We start from the raw sequence: 26934 nt of genomic DNA, 5'->3' as shown, positions 1-26934 counted from the left end.
GGAGGGAGGGACCAGAACTGAGCTCACAGTTTCTGCTTGACCCTGAGTTAGCCCTGCAGCTATCACCTGATAGCAATCTGGGCCTCCTTGCTAGATCAACCTGGGAGCTGGTTTAGAAAAGAGTCATCCTTGTGCTCACTTTCCACTCCATGGCACTCCATAAAACCAGTAAGCTTCAGGCCAGGGCTTTGGATTTCTCCCAATGGTGCATATGATTAATTGAGTCAAACCATATGCGAATATAGAAAGCTGCTAAGTGAAACCATTGGTCCATCTAGTTTAGTACTGTCTACACTTACTGGCAGTAGCTCTTAGAAGGGCTTCAGACAAGGGTCCCTCCCAGTCTTACCCAGAGATACCAAAAATTGAACATGGGACATTTGGCAGGTAAAGCAGATGAGTCACCATTGAGCCACAGCTCTTCTCCAGCTTTTTGGACAGTTACTTAAGTGGGTGGTGCTTCTTTTGTCAGAATACAGGTCTTAAGTCTTACTAAGCTTTTCACATCTAACCAACCCAGTAAACTCTCCCATCAATCCAGCAATTGGTAGATTGTGTAATATGCTCACCCATTATTTTAAAAAGAACAAAAGATAACTCTTCATTAAATATGAGAGATTTCAAACAAAATCCACCAGGGATATTGCCTACTGAACAGAATGCATGACAATATGTGTTGGGCAATGCATATTCTGAGTTTTAAAATAAATATAGGCATGGTGTGATGGTTTTACTACAGGGACATCGACTAGAATTTGGGTAGATAGAGAATTTGGCCAATATTTGTTTGAGCGTTTGTGAGTGAATAATTTGGGTGGAGATGTTTTCAGTGAAGGTCTCTCCCTCATTTGTAACATCTACCTCACCCCAAGCAACACCCCATAACCTAGGCCATAATCTAGCAAAGGGATGAGAAGCATGTGGCCATCCAGATGGTGTTAGAGTCCAGCTCCAACCATCTCTTAGCACTGGCCATGCTAGATGGGACTGACTGGAGTTGTAGACCAAAAACATGGAGAATTTCACAGTGTCCCCATCCCTGATATACCAGAACCCTGTCCAGTGACATTTTTCAAGAACCTCTGCTCTTCAAAAAAATTATTTGCTTCAATATGACTGCTCAGGAAATGTCCCTGGTTGATGGCATGACCTTATTTGACACCTGACATTCCTTAGAAGAATTGCATTTACACTTTCGGCAACCTTGGGAGCAAAAATAATTTCCCTTTATTGCAGGAAACAAATTATAACAGTATGAGATATGTCATAGAACATTTCACCCTTTAGGAAAGGTGACAGAATTCTAGAGTTTCTTGTTACCTATACCATACTTCCATTGTGGCACTTTGGCATTTAGATAATTTTTCAGATGGAGAAATTGGTTGAAAACGCAAGCTCTTTTCAGGCACAATTGTACTCTACATGGGAGTGGGGAGCAGGGTTTAGGAATAATGGATAATTTTGATTCAGTTTTAATGTTACTGAGTGCATAACTTGCACTTTCTGAAACAATATGCAAACAAAAACACAGCCATCCTTTGCCATTTACATTTCTCTAAATTTTAGGGTGCAGTTCTCCAACCAAATGATGTGCCCCAAACTGTGCATATTAAGCGAAAGTGAGCATACAATGTATCTAGCTGTGAAAATGGCATGCATATTATATGTGCCTTATATTGGGACGAACTGCTTGCAAAAATGAGTATATCAGGCAAAATTGCATACAAAAATGTGTATATAAAGAGAAATTTGCCCTAAAATGCTGGTAAGTTTTCATAAGGATTAGAGCAGGGGTAGGCAGCCTAAGGCCCATGTGCCGGATGCGGCCCAATCGCCTTCTCAATCTGGCCTGCGGCCAGTCTGGGAATCAGCATGTTTTTACATGACTAGAATGTGTCCTTTTATTTAAAATGTATCTCTGGGTTATTTGTGGGGCCTGCCTGGTGTTTTTCCATGAGTAGAATGTATGCTTTTATTTAAAATGCATCTCTGGGTTATTTGTGGGGCATTGGAATTTGTTCATATTTTTTTTCCAAAATATAGTCCGGTCCACCACATGGTCTGAGGGAAGGTGGATCGGCCCATGGCTGAAAAAGGTTGCTGACCCCTGGACTAGAGCAACACGGGAACAGTAACAGTCAAACGAGACTACTACTTATCAATTAAAAAGATATTCTTAATTGGAGAGTAGGGTGCTTTGTTTGTTTAAGATAAATCACTCATTGTTATTAAATATTGATAGCCGGGAAGAAATGTGGTAGAATAAAGAAAAGTTAAAAGGGAAAAAAATCATTTGTAGGTTGTTGGGAGAAACAGACATTAAGTACTGTCATTCTTACTCATCTCTAAGCTTCTGAACTCCCTAAGATCTTAAATATCAGTTTTATGTTAGATGTTTAAAAATAATCTGACTGTAATTTGATGTGCATTATCTTGTGAGCGCAAAAGCCTTCAGTTGGTTTATTTAAAAAAGGGGGATGTTTACATCCTTTGTATTGTTCTGAATGTCACGTTCAAAGTAATGTGCGATTTCCTGTGCCCTAAAGAACATAAATATAAGGAATAAAGTTGGTTGGTTGGTTAGATTGATGGATGGATGGAAGCATTGGTACTTCCCGTTATTCTGTTCTATCTCTTCCAAATATCCTTTTTCTTTCTCTATGAAAAATATGAAATATAGATGTTAGAGAGAGTATTAGAATAGTACACACAACCAATACATGAGAGTGTCAGACTGAATATATTAAAGTGAATCTTACTCTTTCTTATAAAATACAGTTGTTTTGTATAATATCATCTTTGACAGGGATGTAGAACCTTTCTTTTCAGCCTGAGGGCTGTATTGCCTTATGGACAATGCAGCTCTTTAGCCATGTAATGTATACAAAAAGGAATATGCTAGGGTAAAGGATAAATAAAATGTAATGTGAATATAATAATAAAAATAACAATGTGAAATGTCTTGTATTACGGAAAATTGCTCTGCAAAGTATGCATATTAGGAAAAATTGTGTACACACATGTGTGTACATTAGGATAAATACTGATAAATTTCCATGAGGACTGTTTAAATATATATAAATAACTTCCAAAAAACTGATGTAGAAATGTGGAGAACTGGGGGGTGGGAAGAGAAATGGAGAGAAAACAAAACTGGCAGATCTGTTCATCCTGATAGGTACCAGGGCAGAACACATTTCATCAGTTGGTTATAGTCAACAACAACCTGGGAACACTGCTGGAACAATATGGTTTTCTTTTCTCCTCTGCAGTCGCAGCGCCGAGTTACATTTCACCTGCCGGATGGTTCTCAGGAAAGCTGCAGTGACAGTGGGCTAGGAGACCATGAGCCCAGCAGCACCGCTAGCACAGCACATCCTCTGCCACTTGGTTTCCCGCAAGAGGAGTACTATGAGCAGACATCACCCAACAGTCGGACAGAGGGAGATGGCAATTCAGATCCAGAGTCCAGTAAGTCTGTTGCATCATGGGCATTTGTCACTCTAGGGAATTCATGGCTCCAAAATGAGCATCCAGTGTATAGTGACAATTTATTCTGATTCAAATAGTATTTGTTTTGTTGCACCTGAAAGGACAAAGGTCATCATTTTGTCCATGGCTGAAGGGCCTTGTAGTAATATTTTCTGAGCTGCATTTTGAGATTCAGATGATGAACCCATACGGACCAAACTGGCGGTATTTAGGATGCAGCAACCCAGCTCTTGGAGGAAGGCCCTATGTGAAAAAGCAGGATAGAAATCAGGACCAGAAGACCTGTGGGGTCTAAGCTAATAAGTGCCTTAGAGAATAGTAAACACGCAGCAGTAGCTGTCTTTGAGTGCTTCTTTTTTAATTTCAGTGTATGTTTCATTGTTTGGGTAAAATACAAAGACAGGCTTTTCATATGACTGGGCAATTGAAGGGCCTATAAAGTGTTTGCAAAAAGATGAAAAATGCAGCTGAGGCAGAAATTAATAATGAAATTAAATCACACTTGCTGCTTGCTTTTTAAAGGGCATGCTACTATTTACGGGGTGAATTTTTTTAGGTTGTTGTATAATTTCAGAGAGATATATCCAGGCTGGCATTGATCCAGCAAAGCAAATTATAAGTTTGTAGTTTTATTTTTAATGTTCATGGACTATTATGGAATAATAACTCTACAGTTATAGAATTGGTTTTATTTCTTTGGTTTGGGGCCTGTTATCTTTTGTATTTGATTTTTTTTTAATTGCATGCTGCTTTGGTACCTTTTGGTTGGAAAACGTTTTATAAATCTGCAGATAAATAATCAATCAATCAATCATTAAGGGAGGAAAAACTCATGAGAGGAGACAGCAGCAACAAACATGTTAGGTCCAGCCACACATTGGAGGGAAGCCTACAGTGCTCATGTTTCACAACGTTCTAAAGTATGCAGGAAGTCTGCATGAGTACAGGAGTACCCCTTCAAGAGAGTGCACAAGTTGGATGGTAACAGAGACAGCTTGTAACCCCATCACATTTACTTAAAACTTAATGGTCAATCCAGAAAAGGGCTGTGTTTTCAGCTTAAACCGAGATTGGAGCAGTTGTTGCCATTTGGGATGCCTTTTCTGATTCTTCCCCCCAACTTAGGGAGGGGTATTTGTCCCATTTGAAACAGCTGCAATGTCAGTTTGATCCTAATGATATATACTTTGATAAGTAGTGGCATACATCACTACCTCATGGCTGATGTGGTGATAGATGTGTCTTCGGATGTGAGAAGTTTGCAAGGAGGTTGGACTCACCTATTTTTCTTAGATGACTAATTATCTGACAGCTCAAGTTGAAATCCAATACCAAGAATAATTAGTGTTCTGCAGTGTGGAGATGTATACCCCAACTAATGTGATTTCGACTTCAATAGCTGTGCTTTGACGTATGCAATTGATGTCGTGTCCTCTGATGTTGGTAGTTTTCAACCATGTCTGGGATTCTTTACTGTGATGTAGCTCTTTAGTGATACTACTCTCACACAAAAATATGTTCAGGATGTTCACAATACACCCTCATCAGATGAGTATGATATATGAAATGTTTTCCATAGAAACAAGAACTAGAATCATAGAGCTGTTTTGTGGCAGATATACTTTTTTTCAACTGAATGCTTGAGTGAACTGAACTTGAATGTGGATAATTGAACCTGAGACTGTATACATGCAAATCATCAAACTGTAGCCACTCCTAATTTGCACTGGCAGCTGGCAAAATTGGACTATATCCAGCGAGTTAAATTTAACTAGCAACTAGAAGAATAACACAGCTAACTTTCTAGGGTGGTGGTGTGAGTGAATGAGAAAGAATTAACTGAACTTTAAAAGTGCAGTACATAGAAAAAAAAAGAGTTCATGTGAGTTATCAAACATTTAACTTTTACTTTTTTTAAAAAAAGAGAGACTTGGACAAGTGTTAGTTCTGTATGCATGCTGTACGGAGTTCTTTCATTTATTTTATTGAACAAAATTTATTTGCTGTTTGATTATAATAAAACCTTCAAACAGTTTATAGAAAATAAAACGCAGAAGTTATCAATAAAATGCTGTTAAAAACAAGCATTTAATGATTTAAAATATCATTAAAGTCAAGAATATACTAAAAATAAATGTGTTTTACATGTGATTCTACCAGGAAGGAGTCTTAAACTTCTACCAAGCAGGAGTGTACTTGGTGTCAATAGACATGAAGTTCCAAGGTGTATAGGGTTTGTAGCCAGTTTTGGAATGTTATCATAGATTAAATTGCTCTGGCCAGGTTGTAGATGGGGCTTATGTCAGTCACATGGCATTTGGGGAGTTTGCACAGTGTTTATAAAGGAAATCTCCTTGAGCTTTTAATCATTTGGTCTGGCAGTTTACCTAAATTTGCCCTTTGTGGAGTAGTTCAGAGACTTCTGGGCTTCCTTGTTCTTAAAGCTTGTTAGCTTCCCTAAACTGTGATTTCAAAATCACTGCTTTTCATAGTTCTGTCCAAATAATGATTGCAGCAGAGCAATGGGATTAACAATTTAGTAGAGTTTGTGATTTCTGTCAACCAGATAAACGAAATCTTATCCCTTGTCAAAAAAGACTTTGATATGAAAACGAAAACGACAAAGTATGCAATATAAAATGGTGTTTCAGACTTGAAAAAGTAGGTGTGCCAGGGCTAATTCTCTATCATCTATCTATCTATCATCTATCTATCTAATTTTTAATTAGCATTTTTCAATATATAATAATAAAACTGTGTGTACAAAACCATAACATAGCCATAAAATAAACAAAAAAATGAGCCATAGCTCACCAATAAGGATATATGTTCTTGCCCCTTTTAAGTTCAGATTGAGAAATAAAGCTGCATCAAATTTTTACGATTTTAAGGATAATAATAATGTACTCAAAGTACTCAACTTTTTTGAAAAAATGACACTGAAGTTCTACAACATTTAATGCTCAAAAAACAGTATATTTTAACCAAGAGGTAGACTCTGTCACTGGGTTATAGAAATATATATATACTGTGTGTGTGTGTTGTGTGTGTGTGTATATCCACCTATGTTGATGTCCACTTGTGGGTTCTTCCATAACTCTACTGATTTTTCCCATCTTCAAAGTGGTATGCTAATAATTAATTTGCAGAGGGGCAGAGTAATTAATCTTAGCAAGACAGTACTGCATGATTGATCTTCTACCTTTAATCTAATTAGCCTGCACATAGGTGGGAGAATGTAATAGCTGAACACTTTACTATGAGGCTTTGAGAAAAGTCAACCCTTTTTTTGATGACCCGCTGAGACCATTCCCATACATCACTTCTTGGGTAGTCATTAGTTGCATGTTTGAATTAAAAGGTGAGGAAACTGGGGAAGATCAAAAAACCCAGAGTAGGTTGAACATTCTCATTTTAAATGAGTCAGTCCTTTTGTACACTCTTAATAATGTATGATTATATCTTGATAGCATCAAATTTGGTTTGGTAGTAGTGGGCATAACAGCCATAGGTGAAAATCAAAGCAGCAAATATTTTAGATGTGCCAAACTTTCATATCACAGGGGAAGATTCAAGAAACAGTTCTTTGATGTTCACAAAACTTCACAAATGAAGGCTGGCACTAAATTGAATTTCACTGTTTGATGCAGCATCCTATGCTTGGCCTACAACAGTTCAACTCGTGGATTGCCCAGGCAGGTGCATTATGTGACCCGTGAGAGCAGCAAAATAACTTGCACAATGGTGATGGGATAAAATCAGGCCAAATATTTATTGAGAGCAGCAGACAGGGCAAGGGTTGCAATGGCATTATGTCCCAGGATCAGTTCATCATTCCACAAGCCCTATGTTGATGGAATGGATACGCTGGGTTTGGATCGCTCCAAACCTGCATGATGGGAGTCAGCCAGTGTGGAACTTTGCCATGATGCAAGCCAAGCAAGCAAGGTCTCACTGGGAGACTAGGGTGCAGATACACACCAGGCAGATACCGAAGACACGCTTGCGCCTAGGACTTGCCGATCATATGGTCGGCGGTTCGAATCCCCGCGGTGGGGTGCGCTCCCGTCGTTCGGTCCCAGCACCTGCCAACCTAGCAGTTCGAAAGTACCCCCGGGTGCAAGTAGATAAATGGGGACCGCTTACCAGTGGGAAGGTAAACAGCGTTCCGTGTGCTGCGCTGGCTCGCCAGATGCAGCTTGTCACGCTGGCCACATGACCCAGAAGTGTCTGCGGACAGCGCTGGCTCCCAGCCTATAGAGTGAGATGGGCGCACAACCCTAGAGTCTGTCAAGACTGGCCCGTACCGGCAGGGGTACCTTTACCTTTACCTTTTACCTTGTAAGGTGTGCCAAGAGTTGTTAGGAGACGCCACTTCTCCTAACCTAGTAGCAATAGTAACAATACAATATGCACCCTTTTTCAAGACTTCTCTTTGTCATTGTTTGTAGTGCAAAACTGCAGAGCAAAGCCTGCAATGTATGTTTTTTTTGTTTTTGTTTTCCCTGCTATTTTAGGGAAGGTGTCCGTGTTGGATTGACAGCCACCACTTTGCTGAAGAGCTCATCCCACAATAGCTAAGACATCAAAAGCTCTGTGTTTCCAGGGATGCTTGAGGAATTTGATCCAGCTATTTACTGGATTTCATGCTTCTCTGGATGTTGTGATGCAGCTCTTGGCAGCTTGCACCCCTATACTTACACCATATCCCTATTTTCATAATGCACGTGTAAATAATATTTTGAATGGATTTCAAAAATGCAGATTAGCATGGAACTGGAATGGAATTACAGGTCAAAATACTGCATGTGGAAGTGACAAGGGCTGGGATAGACAGGTTCATCAGCTGTAGCAGGATACAAAGGAGAAAAAAAGCAGTTTTCTTTCATTTTATATATCCCTTCCCCACTGCTGTTACTGATGTGAAAAGTGCTGGACATCAGTTGTATAAAGGGAGTCTAAACTGATGTGCATGTGATTTCAAAGCAAGCAATGGGGCCCTATACTAGCAATAACCCCAAAAGTCAAAATAGATAGCAACCCAGAGAGAAAGAAGTCATTCTTTAATGTATGAACTTGAAGCTGTTGACAGAGTTCCATTTACGTTTGCAGTTTTGAGGATGAGTTTATCTCGAGGATCTTAAACCCAGTATGGATTAGACTGAGGATTTATCAGAGACAGAGAGAACAGTCTGATCTGAGTGTAGCAATCCCTTATCTTGTCAATTCTGTTTGAAAATGACAAACACATGGAACCTGGTGTGCTTGGCCAATAGAAAGCTGATGTCAGAAGGACTGGAATGCCACTGAGCATGAATGACTATCTTCAGTGACACAGAATAGGTAGCCCTTCTCCTCACAAGAGTCTTCCTTTGCTTCTTATTTTTTTTTAGTAGGCAGCCCATGCTGTAAAATAAAGTTCACATGACATTTATATTTCTATTATTTATGAGGCAATGAGGCAATCCTTTTTTATGACCTTCTCTATTTCCTCTCACTCTTCCCCCATCACATTTTCAGACTATCTTAAGCTCTTTTTTCTTCTTATCCTTTGGCAATAATAAAATAGGGACTTTAAAAACTGGTTTATTTTATTCCCTTTCCATAATACAGGACAAATGGCAACCAAGGCGGTAGCCTCTCTCCTCTTATTTCCCTCTGTCCCTCATCAACAGCATTTCTATCCCATTCTCAAAGGACAGGAAAAACTATAAACCAGGGGTTGGGATCCTTTGGTCCTCAAGATGTTGGCAAACTACAATTTCCATCATCCCCAGCAAGCATGATCAATTATCAGGGTTAATGGAAGTTGCAGGTCAGCAACATCTGCAGGGGCAGAGGTTCCTCAAACATGATTAAAATTATAATTTTAAAAATCTGTTCCTAAGTTTCTCACTGGCCATCCTAACAAGACAATTCAACCCTGGTTAGGCAGCACCAGATCATTACATAGCATCAGAGCTGGCATAGCAATTGGGCCTGAATTGGCCTGATGCCATCAAGTGGCAGAACTGAGTTTTGTTCCAAGAAGCTCAAGGCAACACTCCTGGCTCTCCAGCTTTCCCCACATTTTATGATCACAGGTGTAGATTAGGCTGGGATGTTCAGGTCACCCAGTGAACTTCATTTCTGGGTGTGGATTTCTACCTGTGTCTCTTCACTCTCTCAGTCCAATAGTCTTCATCTGACGACACATGCTTATCATCTTCTTATTTGTATCTGCTGATCAGAATAAAGAAATAGATGCAAATGCTGGACTGAGGTAGGGCCTCTTTGTTCAAGATTAAACCCATAAAATCCCCTGCAGAAGGAAAACACTATTGATGTAGGAAGAAACCTCAACCTGAAAGAAACTGCAGCTACTAAGGTGCTAAGCCCTGCCTGCAGGAAGAAGAAGAGAAGAGTTTGGATTTGATATCCCGCTTTATCACTACCCGAAGGAGTCTCAAAGCTGCTAACATTCTTCTTTCCCTTCCTCCCCCACAACAAACACTCTGTGAGGTGAGTGGGGACTTCAGAGAAGTGTGACTAGCCCAAGGTCACCCAACAGCTGCATGTGGAGGAGCGGAGACGCGAACCCGGTTCCCCAGATTACGGGTCTATCACTCTTAACCACTACACCACACTGGAAGTGGCAGCATGGCTGTCCAGCCTGACTCCCATTTCCCAGGCCACACCAAGAAAGTGAGTAGGAAGGCCAATGCTGCTCTACACCCCCTGAGACCCCATAGCTTCAGGATGATGAAGCAGTTTAGCCTCAAAAGCAGGGCTTATTCCACCCCCAGAGCCCAGAGATTAAGCATCGCTGCCAGCTCATAACCCAGACTGGGATCACCTGGCTCAAACATAATTTTTTTTTTATTTTATTTCATAAAATTTATGCACTGCTTGATTGTAAAACCAAACCTCAAGGTAGTTTACAGAAAAATAAAACAAGGAAATCGAGGAAAGTCCACAACCCTACTTTAAAACACATAAAAGTTAAAATAATAAAACAGATTAATATTACCTCAACTTCCTAAGCTTGTCAAGACAGGAATGTTTTTTAGCAAGCGATGGAAAGAATACAATGAAGGCACCTGCTTGATCTCAATAGGCAGGGAGTACCAAAGTGCAGGTGTTGCCACACAAAATGATTGGGTTCTTCCAGCTGCAGAATGGGTATTATGTGGCTATTGGCAATTCCACCAATCAAAGTGGTTGAATGGGCACATGTAGGGTAACTGTTCCCTTCCTGTACCTAAACACCCAAAGTGACTGAATCAAAGACCAGATTAACCTGGTTAATAATATGACAGATGGTTGTATTATTAGGGAACTGCTAGTCACGGGATCATGCCATGAAATATTATGCATTGTATGCACACTTTAGGGACGCGGGTGGCACTGTGGGTAAAAGCCTCAGCGCCTAGGGCTTGCCGATCGAAAGGTCGGCGGTTTGAATCCCCGCGGCGGGGTGCGCTCCCGTTGCTCTGCTACCACTCAATGGATTTGTAACTGGCTGACTGACCGGACCCAAAGGGTGCTCATCAATGGTTCCTCTTCATCCTGGAGAAGAGTGACTAGTGGGGTGCCACAGGGTTCTGTCTTGGGCCCAGTCTTATTCAACATCTTTATCAACGACTTGGATGATGGACTCAAGGGCATCCTGATCAAATTTGCAGATGACACCAAACTGGGAGGGGTGGCTAACACCCCAGAGGACAGGATCACACTTCAAAACGACCTTGACAGATTAGAGAACTGGGCCAAAACAAACAAGATGAATTTTAACAGGGAGAAATGTAAAGTATTGCACTTGGGCATAAAAAATGAGAGGCACAAATACAAGATGGGTGACACCTGGCTTGAGAGCAGTACATGTGAAAAGGATCTAGGAGTCTTGGTTGACCACAAACTTGACATGAGCCAACAGTGTGACGCGGCAGCTAAAAAAGCCAATGCAATTCTGGGCTGCATCAATAGGAGTATAGCATCTAGATCAAGGGAAGTTATAGTGCCACTGTATTCTGCTCTGGTCAGACCTCACCTGGAGTACTGTGTCCAGTTCTGGGCACCACAGTTCAAGAAGGACACTGACAAACTGGAACGTGTCCAGAGGAGGGCAACCAAAATGGTCAAAGGCCTGGAAACGATGCCTTATGAGGAACGGCTAAGGGAGCTGGGCATGTTTAGCCTGGAGAAGAGGAGGTTAAGGGGTGATATGATAGCCATGTTCAAATATATAAAAGGATGTCACATAGAGGAGGGAGAAAGGTTGTTTTCTGCTGCTCCAGAGAAGCGGACACGGAGCAATGGATCCAAACTACAAGAAAGAAGATTCCACCTAAACATTAGGAAGAACTTCCTGACAGTAAGAGCTGTTCGACAGTGGAATTTGCTGCCAAGGAGTGTGGTGGAGTCTCCTTCTTTGGAGGTCTTTAAGCAGAGGCTTGACAACCATATGTCAGGAGTGCTCTGATGGTGTTTCCTGCTTGGCAGGGGGTTGGACTCGATGGCCCTTGTGGTCTCTTCCAACTCTATGATTCTATGATTCTATGATTCTATGCTCGGTCCCAGCGCCTGCCAACCTAGCAGTTTGAAAGCACCCCCAGGGGCAAGTAGATAAATAGGGACCACTTACTAGCGGGAAGGTAAGTGGCGTTCCGTGTGCGGCTCTGGCTCGCCAGAGCAGCGATGTCACGCTGGCCACGTGACCCGGAAGTGTCTCCGGACAGTGCTGGCCCCCGGCCTCTTGAGTGAGATGGGCGCACAGCCCTAGAGTCTGTCAAGACTGGCCCGTACGGGCAGGGGTACCTTTACCTTTACTTTTATGCATACTTTACCTAGTAAGTGCATTTTTGCAAACTGGTTAACTGGAGAACCATAGGCGTAGCCAGGATTTCTTTTTTTGGGGGGGGGCAAGACTTTTGTTAGGGGAGGGGCAGAACCTCAGTTTGCTATGTGTTTTTATTGATTTGGGGGGCAGATGCCCCTCCTTGTCTCTCTGCATGTGGAGAACTGACTTGCCTGCAACATTTGGAGAAGTGCAAATTTCAAAGGATATCTCTGTGTTGGTTTGTACATTGGTCCGATAAGTAAAAAGTATGTAGTTTTTCATTAACATGTCAACACAATCTAATCTCTCCCTATTCCTACTTGAAGCCAACTAATTATGTTATGCATCATATCAAAATATTCAGTTTTTGGATAGTTTGCACCAGACTGGTTATTTTGACCAATTAGTCATTTCACACAAAATAACTATGAAAGGGAGATGCCAAGGAAGTTACTCTGAGATCCTTTCAGGAATAAATGGGCATGAGTGTTAGCAACACACACCACTTTCAAAATCTTGGGTGTTGCAAGTGGATGAATAACAATACAAATTAGCCACCTATAAATGCACCTCCTCAATCAAACACATTTGATTGAGATTTATTCTTCAGAGACCTTGGAAGAAACACACACAACAAGCTTATTTACTTTCCACATTTACAGGATGGGTCAGGGCTGAAGTCATTGGCAATGCGATTAATGGAAAGCTCACCCTTTGGCTGTTGGCATTGTGTATTCAAGTGCAAGCTGTATTCTGCTTGAGTTCAATTTTTGATGCTCTCTGACCCTTACTCCACCATAAATTATCAGATGTATTCATCAGATGACAGCAGAGGCTTGGATGTGCTTTACCAAGGAGAAGAAAATATTATATCCTTGTACTAACTGGTGACCTGATCCTATAGAGATCCAGATCTACTCAGGCATTCTCACTCATGTGATTCTAATCAGTCCACTATGAGAACTGGACTAGATTGGCTATAGACCTGATGCAGCAAAATCCAATAAAAAATGTGTATAGCAGCCAAAACTGCATACAAAAAGAAACTGTATTGGGAGAAATTATCACTAAAATGATGGCAAATTTTCATAGTGACTCTTAAAAAAAATCATCATAAAAACTGGGGTAATGTTCAGAACTGAACTCAGAACTGGAAAAACGAGAGAGGAGGAGAAACAGAAATTGACAAACTTATCTGCCCCTAGTCCCTTAACATAGGTTTCTATATCATATGGGAACCTAAGTAAAAAGCAGCTCTCCATTTCAGACATGAAGTCCCCCATGTAGGGGTGAGCAATCAAGAACATGATGCAGTGGGAAGGAGCGGTGAGTGTGTTTTGCTTCCCCACCACACGCAAAATGGAACCTCGTGAGAGGAAACACCTGAGTTGGGCAACTGAATGATTAAAGTATGGTACAAAATTTGCTGCATTTATGCACTGTGAGAACCTGTGGCATTAATACAACCCAGGGTATTGCAAACCATGGTTCAAAAGTGGGCCACTACAAGCTAGTATTAATAATTTCAGCTCAAATATTCCTCATGGTTTTGTGAATAGGTGACTTTTTCCATAAAGCTTATTTCATTCAGCTAATGCAGAATTCGGTGGCCAGGTTGCTCACTGGAGCAAGATGGCTTGAGCATATTAGACCGATCCTGTTCCCACTGCACCAGTTACCAATTAGTTTCCGGGCCCAATTCAAAGTGTTGGTTTTGACCTATAAAGCCTTAAATGACTCAGGACAACAATACTTCAATGACTGCTTCTTTCCATATGAACCTACGCGGACCCTGAGATCTTCTGAGGCCCGCCTCCTTGAGAGGTCCAGAGGATGACAGGAGAATAGGCCTTCTCTGCAGTGGTTCCCTATCTGTGGAATGGTCTCCTCAGGGAAGTTCCTGCTGGTGCCTTCGTTATAGACCTTTAGGTTCCAGGACAAAAACATTTATTTTTAACCAGGCCTTTGGTTGATTTGATTGACATCCTATTCCCTTTTAAAATGGGGGGGGGGGTTTGCTGGGTTGTTGCCAGACCTGTTGGATTCTCTTCATGGAATCTGGGAGGTCCCGTCTTGTCCTTTGCATCTGGCAGCAGAAAGTATTGGCCCAGCCCTGGGCTTTCCTTCAATGTCTGCTTGCAATCAGACATTCTCGAAATCCCAAGGACATGAAAAACATTCCCTTCTTTGAAAGAGAAGTCTGTCCCCATTCCACACATCCCTTAAGTTCTAGACGTAAGAGGGAGAAAAATGGATCTTCACAATAATAAAGGTGATGACAAAGAAATAGCTTCATATAGGGAGGAAGTGGGGGAAAAATAGTTGTCTGCTTCTTTTCTTTTAGCATGATATATAAGGGTCAACCTCTGCTTGTTATAGATTTCCCGTAGTGCCGCACGATAAATACTTCTTCCTCTGAAGCTAATAACAATTTCTTCCTTATTTTCTTTCTCCACCACCCCCAGGGCATCAGCTATTATTTCCCAAGGACCCGTGAGACTAGTAGCATGATCTCAGAGTGGCTATGCAATTTAATCTTGTCCAATACAAATTACCATGGGGCAAAATGCTCTTTCAAAACTGTGGGAGGCTTGAAATTATGTAGATGTAACCTAATGTCCCTCAGTCTTCAGAGAGCTGACTTCTGTCACAGGGAGAAAGGGGAATCCCACAGCATGGTGTGAAGGCCACAGGTAGCTTGTGAAAGCTTGGCAGGTCTAAGTATGGTAAGTGACTGTGTGGGATAATGCCTAGGAATGCCCCTGTACACCAATTTGAGTTCCACCGTGAAAGAAAGGCAGTTATAGTATTATTGTCATTTCCTCCCTGGTGACTCTCATGAGGACAGTGAGTGGGAGGAAAGACATCCAAGTGGGAGGTCCTCCCATTGAGACTCTCCTTTCAGAAGTCTTGCACACCCCCTCTTCCTTGGCTCAGAGCAGCAGACAGGCTTAACTAATGCTGGGGGGGGGGCATTGCTCTGCTGGGAGTAGGGAGGATTTCCTTGGCAGAAACTGAGCTGTGATGGGCGGAAGAAAGCTAGGCATTGTCTCTGAGGCAATTGGGCACCTCAGATCCATTCCTTAAGAGTATCTCTTGTGTGTTTTCTTGGAAAGACACCACAATTAAAATGAAGTTGTTGCTCTTAACCATTCACTTTTTGCAGAGGCAGCCACCTAGGTGTTTGGGGAATGCACTTCCCATCATTGGCCTTGCTAGCCCGGGCAGATGGGAGTTGGAGTCCAGGGGTCCAGATACCCCTACTCAATCGTCACACCTATTTTTATTCTGCTTCAGACAACAAAGGGACCCAAGAGCTTCTGCTCCAGGTCTTGCAAGCCAAGGGGACAACTTAGAAAATACTTGAGGGGATGTATAAAGGATGGAGCATTGCACGTTCAAATGGAACGGAATGAGGTTTGAGTCACACAAACCCAAAATGTACTTGACCAATCCTGTTGCAAGTTGATTGGTCTCCTGGGATAAAAACTGGTGTTAACGTTCCTTACCGATTGCCCTGTCGGTAAAGCACTGGAAAAGCTTAATCAGCTAAGCTCAAACTGATTACTACAAAGTAAATGACTTCTACAGTACAGCTGTAAGAAGTGGAACAGAAGTCTTGAAAATTTGTCAACTACTTAATGGAGCAAGTTGTCTTCTCAGAAATATTCTTGGCATTGTGTTTGAATAGCCAAACTGCAAGCCAGCATGTATCACTTAGAAAATAAAGTTGTAAATGCCAGATTCTTTTTGTACATTTTTTGCCATATTGCTCTCACCACCTGCTTATTTTCAAGTCCATCTTTGCTTTGCTTTCCCCATCTTATTCAAATGTCTATCCTCCTCCTCGTCCTCCTCCAGTTCTACATTTATCTGACTGTCTCTGAATCCCTGCCTACCTTATCCTTCCTGTCGGCACCTTCATTTGTCCTTGCAATAATCTATTTGTACAGAGAAAGCATTCACACATAAAGCAATGATCACTTTTTCCGAAAGAGTACTTTGAAATAATTGATTGTGCCATGCTCCAGAACTGGAATGTTTACTTAGATTGGAATAATTGAAGGTCAGTTTAATCGTCCTGATCCAGATTTTGTGTGTGTGTGTGTGTGTGCACATGTGAGCGTGCATGTGTCTGTGTAGATGCTTTTATTCACATAAGTGGATGGAGGAGAATCTATATAAGTGAAAGAGAAATATTTTCCCCCTCAAACTTTTTCCCACCAAAGTGTCCAGAGACTCAACTATACAGCTGCAAATAAAACATTTTATGTGTGTTTTAAGTGCAATATGCAGTGTGGCACTAGATGACGAGGGTGAGCCTTATGGAAAATTCAATGTATTTTTTTAAAAAAATACTTTTTTGGCTTCTTTTTTTAAAAAAAGTTTTCAAAACACTTTTTATATGTGTGTAGATTTCACCCAGGACAGTGTACAAAAGCTGCTACTGTTAAAAATAATACTAAAAAGCAAAACCATCAACTTGAGCAATTAATGAGTGGTGCAGGTGAGTGATATAGGTTGAGATCCAAGTTGTGCTGCATTTTGTCTCTTTCCTTCATTCCTTCCTTGAACAGTATCCTCCCATATTATGTCATGAACTGATTTTGAGACTGCCCACATTTCAAAAGCCGTCTTCTACTGGGTTGGCAGTCTGATAAGAAGCATGGAACTTGTTCAAGATTTTGGAACATGGTTGGACAATAGATCCGGAAATAAGAGGCTATATCGTGCCATTAAAACTGATGGCAGAAATTAATTATAACTATTGAAAAGTATTCCGGACAAGGCAACATTAGTGCTATACAGTGGTACCTCGGGTTACAAACACTTTAGGTTACAGAATCCGCTAACCTGTAAGTAGTACCTTGGGTTAAGAACTTTGCCCCATGATGAGAACAGAAATCATATGGCGGCTGCATAGTGGCAGCAGGAGGCCCCATTAGCCAGGGCTATCTTGAGCATATGCGGCATCGGAGTGCAAAGATCCGCCCAGTGCCCCCTCAGGTTGCCACCTCAGCAATAACAGAGGAGCCAGAGGCAGCAGTCGCAGCAGAGCAAGGCTGGGCACCCGGGGGGGGGGGCAAGCAGGGCCCGACGCAACAACAGTCGAGTCCAAGGTGGCGGCGGCTGAGCAAAGCAGGGCGCCTTGTGTGAGCAGCATGTGCTGGGCAGGCCTCTCGATGGCCCGCCAATCCCATGCGCACAGAAGGGCGGAGCCGGTCGGCTGCCTCAGCTCCTCACTCACCCACAGCAGAAGAATTGCAGCGGTTCAACAGGCTCTGCTCCACCCAGCGGCGGCTGTCGGCTCTTCTCAATCCCCAGACTTCAAATCTCAGCCCCGGACTCTCAGCCTGGCACCCCCGAGAGCCCAGCACCCGGGTGCCCCACACCCCTAGCACCTATGGGTAAGACGGCCCTGCCATTAGCTAAAGTGGTACCTCAGGTTAAGAACAGTTTCAGGTTAAGAATGGAAAGAAAAGAAGTTAATATGCACTAAGCCAAACTCCACTCCAGGATTTCTCAGACCTCAGTTATAACTGCCAGAAGCTAGAGCATACGATGCTGTCCTTTTTCAACCCTTCACCTATTTCCCTATGCCTTAAGATCAGAAATAAAGGTCCTTCTTTTGTGCCAAATGTACTGGGCCAAAAACTTATCCTGCAGTTTTAAACCATTCTCCATCAATTAATGGGAAAACAAATATCATTTCATAATTATCAAAAGGAAGAGAAACTTTCAGAGAAATTCTCATCAGTAAGGTTCAGGGTCTTTGTCATGCTTAGCTAAATTTTGATCCAACTGAGGTATGCTTTGCCAGCAGGTTCCTTACAAAGCATATCCCTGCTGCCAGCATGATTCAACTCTCCACTCACTAGCAAAGGTTTAAAGAGAAGCACTGAACTTTCAAACAACCTCACCCTGATCTCTGAAATCCTAGCAGTCAAGAGCTTCAAAGAGCAGCATCGCCTGATGTCACAGACATGTCAGGTGATTGACAAGTGATTCCACAACCCAGCATAGGGGAAGATATCATTAGGTTGCATGGAGCATTTTTTTCATATCAGGAAGTAGAGGCAGCTGGAGAGGCTGCAGATTGTTGGGAACTTGTGCTGGAAAGTAACACATGTTGAAACTACCCTTGGCCACTACACAAGGATATGGAAAACTCAAATCCTGGTACCCACTGAAATTCCAGTGACATTCTAAATAATTTAGTGCTCTGAAAATGGAGCAGATAAAGGAAGCTGCTTTCATATGAGAAAACTTTTCAGAAACTGGAGGGCAAATATTGTCACAGCACTAGTGCCCATTTAGGTTACTGAGCAGCAGGAGGGGGACTTTCCCCAGTGGCTCAATCTTTCTGGAAATAAATGAGAACTTTTGAGCCCCCATCTTTACAGGCATTCAGGAGAACCCTAAAGGCTCATTTGTTTTCACCGGCATTCTCCTAAGTTTATATTTCTAACGTCGTTTAGGTGGATACCTATTTATTTATTGTAGGGAGACGATATGCATTGGTAGTTTATATTCATTTATTTGCAGTTACTTTAATAGCAGTCATATTGCATTATATTATTTAAGCCACCTTGGGAGGGTTTTTCCCTCTTAAAGGTAACCTGGGGGGGGGGAGGAATAAATAAAAGTAGTGATCTAAGACCATAATCTTGTGAAGATAAAGAACCTTGCCTTTCTCACCTTTTGAGGAAAATATGCACTGTACCAAAATCCCTAATTTTCACTGTATAACTATATGCAACTATCTTTTGCGTGACCAGGCAGTGATCGTCCCACCCCCAGGGACCACCTGAAAGGAATAAAGACTCGTGACAACGTGTTATGGAATTAAAATTTGGCCACAACTTTATTAAAATGTCAAATGTAGGAACACCTTGGCTTAGGCATTGGGCGTGTAGCCTTCCCAGCCCCCCAACTGGGGGAACTGGGGCTCCTCAAGGTAAATGGGATATGGGGGTGCCCTGCAAGACGCATGTGTATGCAGGCAGCCCACCCCATATCCCAGTGAAACCCATATTACAACCCCCTTAAGAGGGGACCCTGGAATCGCTGCCGCAGGGGGGGAGTGAGTCACCACTTCAAACCCCCTCCCCCATTTAGGGAGGAAAAGACTAAAGGATTCCACCCAAGGCCCTAAACTGCCAAAGTTGTGACGAATTGCTATGGGGAAGACAAAACCTGCCAATGCAGGAAAACTTCTTCCCAGTTCAAGAGCAACCAGTCAAAGACCATAGCAGCCCCCACTAAACAGGAAGAAAAAGGTTAATGTGCAAACAAGAAACATTAAACAAAGGGAGGGTTGGGTGGGTGAAGCTCCTGAGCCAACTGCCTGGCTTCTGCCAGCTTCACCCCCTATTTGTGCGACTGGCTCCACCTGCCAGCAGTGTAATTTGACTTAACTGAGGCTCGTTGTGAACCTACAAAGAATAACATTGAGAGGCAGGCTAGCCCATACAACTGGTAAGTTCCCTGGGGTCCGAAGCGCCACACGTGATCCCACAAAGGGCACCCATGGTATAAAGTGTTAGTGCTCAATACTGCATCAGACCATAGCTCTAAGCTGCCCATTATTGCCTACTTGCAGAACAGGGGTGGGAAACTTTAGCCTTCCATGTGTTGCTGAATGACAACTCCAATCAGCCCCAAGCAAGCTTGGTAAATTGTCTGGGATGATGGGAGTTGTATTTCAGCAGCATCTGAAGGGGCAAATTTCCCCACACCTGTGGCAGAGATATTCATCAGAGTTGCCTGGGGTGCTTTAACTGGAGATGCTGGAATTTAACCTGGGACCTTCTGCATGAAAATCATGTGCTCTACCACTGAGTAGCCTCTTCCTCACCCTGCCCCGTTTAGATGACTGCAGTTTACATATACAAGTGTATCTAAAATCAAGTAATCCAAATGAAATGGAAATTGAAAAGGAACATATTTTTCATTGATATATCCTTGCTTAAAATCATGACTTTGAATTTGCTTCTAATGATATTAAAGGTGCAATAGTTTTACTCCCAGAAATTTTTTTGTCAACTGGGATGAAAATCAGCACAATGCCTTTTAGGATCAGGGGCAAGGGGATTTTAGATAAAGAGCAGTGGTGCTTATGAAAATCAAATGAGATGAGTCAAGGCAGGAAAAGGACAGATAGAGTAAATGGATTTTTTTTTCCCCCAGAGAGAGATATTGATGGATGCTTCTAGGGTTATGCATGCCACTTAGCAGCAAATATAGTGTGAGCTGGGAAGGGAGAGAAATCTGCAAATAAACAGGGAGGTGTAAAAGATAATCAAGGGTGAGAGGCATGTGTTGGTAATAAAATGGAAAGGACAAAAATAGTCTAAAGTAGCAGCTATAGAAATAAATCAGAGAACATAGATGCAAAAGGTGTATATTGTCTAAGACTGTGTGGGAATAAATTGTTCCTTGGAAACTCCATATTGGCAGAAGGGACAGCAGGCCATGGCTAGGCATGCTTTATAGACAGAGCAGACAGTTGCAACACAAATGATGGAACTATTTGCCCTGAGTGTTTGCAGGAGAAGATGGTATGACATGACTAAATTTGTAGGGTGAAGGGAACTGCACCTGCCAAACGATAATGAGCCTTGCCAAAGCAGTGGTGGTGGCTGTGGCCAGATGAAATTAATCCTACTGCTCTAGAAAGCCTGTCAAGATATGGGAAAATAAGAAGAACAAAAATGTAAAACATTTATGTAGAGGAAAGCTATAGTGTAAATAGGGTTAGGCAAATCTGTCATTTTGGCTTCTTTCAGTTTCAAGTTTTCCAGTCTTAAATTCATTTACCCACATTCCCACACAAATTTGCATTTTAAAAAAAGTTGCCTTGAAAATTCATCAATATTATAGTGCCCATTTCTCCCAATACAGTCATACCTTGGGTTAAAGACGCTTCAGGTTTAGCGTTTTCAGGTTGCGTTCCGCGGTGATCTGGAAGTAACAGAATGGGTTACTTCCGGGTTTCGCCGCTTGTGCATGTGCAGGCACTCAAAATGACATCACGCGCCTGTGCAGAAGCGGCAAATCGCGGCACGCGCAGACGTGCAGACATGGGTTGCGTTCTGCTCAGGATGCGAACGGAGCTCTGGAATGGATCCCGTTCGCATCCAGAGGTACCACTGTATACCCAATTTTGCACAGAATTTTTACCTGATATAATTTTTTTTTTGCAAAGACAGTTCCCCAACTATAAAGCATGTTTGTTTGTTATTTTCACTAATATATGCATTAATATGCACACTTCATCCTATAATATGCATTCTTGTACACATCACTCAACCAAAGAATTGCATCCCAAAATTTACAAAAATGGAAATTTTTAAGGATGGCTTGTTTTTGAAGTTGTGAATTGGATAAGTACACCTGAAAGTGCTAACTGAATTTAATTTCTCCCCCCACCCCTAAAAGTAAGCAAACATAAAAGAGACAAAAAAAGAATGAACATCAGGGCAAATTAATAATATGCATAACCCCCAATTCTAATTTAAGAGAGAGAGTATTCATATCCCCAGCCTCAAAGGAGATTGACGTCCCCTGCGCTCCCCCCCCCCGAAAACAGCTGTATGTGTTTGTGTGTGTTACTCATATTCCCTAACACATTAATAATACTAATCTTAGGAAAATAGGAGGACCTATACTGTAAGAGAGAGATGCGGGTGGTGCTGTGGGTTAAACCACAGAGCCTAGGGCTTGCCGATCAGAAGGTTGGCGGTTTGAATCCTCGCGACGGGGTGAGCTCCTGTTGCTCAGCCCCTGCTCCTGCCAACCTAGCAGTTTGAAGTGCAAGTAGATAAATAGGTACCGCTCCGGCGGGAAGGTAAACGGCATTTCTGTGCGCTGCTCTGGTTTGCCAGAAGCAGCTTAGTCATGCTGGCCACATGACCCAGAAGCTGTATGCCAGCTCCCTCGGCCAATAAAGCGAGATTAGCGCAACAACCCCAAAGTCGGTCACGACTGGACCTAATGGTCAGGGGTCCCTTTACCTTTTATTCTGTAAGAGGCAATGAAAGTGATGGAACATAACAATATGGGAAGGAAAGACCAAATGTCCACATGCATTTACACTATTTTTAGCTTATCAATCCTTTTAATTACTTTTTTGAATTTTTAAAGTTGCTGGTTTGTTTGTTTGTTTGTTTTAAATTGTTTTTACTGATACTTTTATTGTTTTGTTCTATTAGTAAACTGCTTTGAGGTTGTTGATTTTTACAATCAAGCGGTGTAGAAATCTTGCCAGAATAAATAAATAATATTACCTATCCCAGATTTGAACGGTGCCTTCCTGGAACTGTGTTTGAGTTAAGTAGAACCAGATGCTTGAGCTAGGCATTCTATGCCAAAGTTTGCTTGGAGTGACAGGTTTTGCCAGTGCAGTTGCTTTGATTTCACGACTGTAGTGAAGGACAGTAAAACAAGGCAATAAATTTCATTACCTCCAAGCCTCTTGCAAGTCTGATGCATTGTGTTGTGATGTGCCCTGAGAACACAGTGTAGGTGAGAAGAAGTACTGCAGCTAATATACCTAGGTAGCAAGGCAAAAATCTATGCTTTAGATACAGTTTTGCTTCTCGTCAATTTGCATGTGCAAAGGGGAGATGTAAAATGATGTGATGGGGGAAAAAATGAGACGAGGTGGGAGGTTCCCTTCTTCCCTTGTAGAAAATGACATGTTTCAGAAAGTTACCTGAGATTCTAAGCTGTTGGTTGTCATGTATCCAAATGTGACCCCATCTTGAGTTTCTTGGAAATAAAATAAGATAAAATAAAATAAAATAGAGACAGAGTGGGGCAATCACATAGAAGATATCATTATTTTCAGTTCTAGACTGGCACATATTCTCCCCCCAACTTCAGACATTTGTCCATGGTCATGTGGTCTAGAAGCATGTTCTTTTGGGTTAAATCCCATTTAAGTCCTTGAATAATTCATATTATGACTTTGGAGGAAAAAATCTGCACTCAAAGGCTTGTAGAAGATGAACAGAATTAATCACAGAAAGAAAAAGAGACAATAAAATCAAGGCCTGAATCACCCTATTGTAATCCAAGAAGTCACGTCATAGGCAATGAAATTAGCAATGATTTATTTAAAAGTTACAAGGCAATAACTCCGTTTTCTATTTTCTTCACAACATCCCATTTATAAATTAATGCATTTTTTTGATCAATGAAAATTGTTTTAAAGTATTTTTATTTTTAACCTTGAGGTTAACAGACAAAACTCTGCATAACTACAATGCTGAATGTGAGTTTTGGCTTCTGCTGGTGCTGATTCATTCTGAGTCATTGTGTAATAAAGCTGGTGTTATCATTGCATGAGCGTCCTTGTGGTTAGATTTTTTTTTTTGCAATTTTCAGAAATTGCTTTAGGTCAGATGAAAAACTCTTGGTTCTGTTCTCATTTTCATTTCCTTAGCTTCTATTAGACTCTGCAGGGTGGCATCAACAGCAAAATAGGTCAGAGATGCAAATCACTTCCAGGGAAAACAGTATCATTATCGCTGTCACCATCTTTGCTGGAGTCTTACAGATCCACCTTGACCTCTTTATGTTTTAATTATTGTTGTTATTATTAATAATATTTTCTTGTATAGGCCACCTAATATCTGTGCAGACCACTTAGTAAGAGGTGTACAGCATGCGTAGATCTATTCATATACACACCTTGCCCAAGGGAATCATTCTGAGTCACTGTAGGAAATTAAAGTGGTGTCGTCACCAGTGAATTTGCATTTATTTATACATTTCCTTCCCATCTCCCTTTATGAATCGTTTCCTATGAAACACCTCAACATGATTTAGCAACAAGGAGCATCAAAAATGAAAACCCATATAAACCAATTTCATACACAAAAAGAGCTACAATAATTTATGTATGCAAAAAAACTGTTTGCAAATCCAGTGCAGACTGGGACAGTTCAGTTGTGGTGGTGGTGGTGGTGGGGGACTATTCAAATGATCCAAATTTTATATACAACTTCATTTCCAAACAAATTGCATTTTCTTTTTTAAAAAAAATGTTAGTCATTGGAAGTTGGTATTTAATGCAGGGCACTTTCATCCTCTTTATTTCTGGCTCCTGGCAGTTGGAGAGGGAAAGGTTGGGTCATTGTGTTGTAATGTGCAGAATCTGTTTAATTCTTAATGTGTCCATGAAGTTCCATATGACTTTTATTATGGAGTCCCTTGTCAAAACCCCATCAGTTTACCTGGCTGAAGACGCATAAATGAATAATGATGACCTGTTACAATGTATCATCAACTCTTCTCTGATACATTATTAAACATTTGCACTTTCCTGATGGAAATTTCTTGAGTGACAAAGCATTTGAGCAAGGAGGTTTGTTATCTTCGTAGTTTGGAAACTAATCATGTTGGATCAATGAATTCTCACTTCATTAGCAGGAATAGGTCTTTCAGTGTTAGAGCCTTTATGAGCTTGTTGATTGCGGTTGCCAATGATTTTGCTGACCACTGTAATGAAATCTCTTTCTTGATTCGTTTTGGTTGCCGAAGTCTAAGCTTAATGAGCGCAACTTTTCTTTGTAAGAATAGTTAAGGTAGGAAGAGGTAATGAATGTTCTTCCATGGACTTGGGATCTCACTGGGAGCAATTAATTCTCTGTTTATACAACATAGTAGTAGAAACATGCAGTTTTATTTTGTTTTTGAGATGTTGCGAGAATAATCTATTAACAGGGCAGGAACAGACACAAATAAACCGAAAGAGCTGGGTCAGACAGAGAGACATGCTGTTTTCTGTAACAAAACACTAAAAAGTATATTCCCATTTTTGCGCTGGCTATGTACCTAAAGAACCTGTTTTACTTCTGAGAGAAACACAACCATTTTGTATTGATTGTTGTTAGGATGAAAATCCAGATACCTTTGACTCCTTTCTATAAATCTTCTTTTGGCGTCCAGCTGCCGCCTATTTGTTCCATCTCCAGCTGAGAAAATAATGAGTAATGCTTCTCTGAGCTTTGGATCCCCAGATCTGTGATTAGGAAGGCATGTTTATTTGGTATTTGTCCATCACCACATTGGACAAAAGCTTCATGAATCAAGTGCTGATTTCTTACATGTTCAAATCATGTAGACAGTTCAGCTCAGGATACAACAGTCACAAACCAGATGACCCCAGAGAGCCACATCAATTCTAGTACTAGCTATATAACCTCTAGGTTTGGTTGCTGTAGTCCCTCATTCTAGGGAACTGAAATAAATTAATTGGGGTTTTGTCTTAGGGCTCATCCACACTTCTGCTTGTCCCATGCCTACAAAGCATGGGCCCAAGTGGTTTTCTGCTTGACCCGCATTTTCTAGGCATAGGTCTGAATGGTTTCCTCCTTCCCCATGGAAAACCCGCTCTTTAATGCTAAAGTGGAACAAACATTCTGGAGAAAAACCCAATTGCATATTGCTCTGATTGACCACTAAAGAATTTTTTTTTCTGGGGTAAGGAAGCAGGACAAGAGCCCTTAGCCTCCTGTGTAGGCTGCAAGCTCCACCCGGCCCCACTTTCTCTGTTCCTATACATCTTCAGCCTCTCCATCCATTGCATTTACTTCCCCCTGATATACTGCATAAGCACAAGTAGCCTACAAACTGTGAGTGGTTCAAAATATACATTAACAGTGACAGTGTACAATGGCAGGCTGTACACAGCATGGCACCTTAGCATTCATGTACATGTTTTTGTCTATGTGTGCACAAGAGATATCTACCCATCCTTCGTTTAGATTTAACATTTTGCAGATCCCGAGTACTAAATCCTTAAGAATGGCAACACTATCATTTGTGCTACCATAATTTTAAGAAGGTAATAAAGGGATATAATAGGGATGGTGATTTAACAGGGTCAGTGACCAGACAAAATGGATGTGCATTTATTTTGGAATGAATGAAGAACAGGGCCCATTTGGCTGAATGTCTATTTGCTATGGATTACCTGCAGTGTGTACAAAAGGGGTAGGTTTTCAGGACCACACTCATCGCCTACCACTGGCAATAGTATTCAGAAAACCTCAAAATTTATTAGGGATAGGCCATTGGTAGCATTGGATCTACTTGATCAAAAGCCAAATAAATCTTCCAAGGAGCCTGATCTCTGATCCCTGAAGCTATACCAGCCTAGTGTAAAAAAAAGGGGGGGGGGCTTTCCCTTTAACCAGCACCAACTGGTTTTAGGATTGCTCTGTGAGTCTACCTGTTCCCCATTCTTGCTTCTTCTGCCTACAACCCTATGCATGCTTTGGATTCTGCATCTCCTTGAAAGACAACACTTTATCTAAATGTGCTGCACCATTGGATTGAAATTATGGTTTAGAGGAAGAGTTGTCTTTCAAGGAGATGTGTAGTTAAAGCACATACAGATATCGGAGAGCAAATAAGCAAACACACATATACAAAGTGGTTTGGTGAAATAAAAGGAGAAAGAAGAAAACAATAAGTGGGGATTTTCTCCTAAGGCCCACCTTATTTACATCCACAATCTAATTTCCCTCTCAAGACAAGGGGATCCAGCTTTGCAAACTGAATATTGTGGCTGACATTGATTCTAGCTGTAAAGGACAAAGGCAATTCAGGAC

General features: G+C 41.5%; 1 protein-coding gene across 3 annotated transcripts in view; it reads left to right on the top strand.

Moving 5' to 3' along the window:
- PCDH11X (protocadherin 11 X-linked) overlaps positions 1-26934 on the top strand; it is a 726435-nt gene that overhangs the window by 551851 nt on the left and 147650 nt on the right. For all 3 annotated transcript variants that reach the window (XR_014506898.1, XM_083422245.1, XM_083422246.1), the window contains one exon: positions 3273-3471. Coding sequence is in view for 2 of the 3 variants with exons in the window: in XM_083422245.1 (XP_083278371.1) it covers positions 3273-3471 (199 nt within the window). In the remaining variant the exon portion in view is untranslated. Of the gene's footprint in view, positions 1-3272; positions 3472-26934 lie in introns of those variants that run through there.

The sequence above is a fragment of the Podarcis tiliguerta genome (assembly GCF_965153285.1).
Source record: "Podarcis tiliguerta genome assembly, chromosome: Z".
Taxonomy (NCBI): Eukaryota; Metazoa; Chordata; class Lepidosauria; order Squamata; family Lacertidae; genus Podarcis; species Podarcis tiliguerta.
This window is presented reverse-complemented; position numbering and strand designations above follow the sequence as displayed.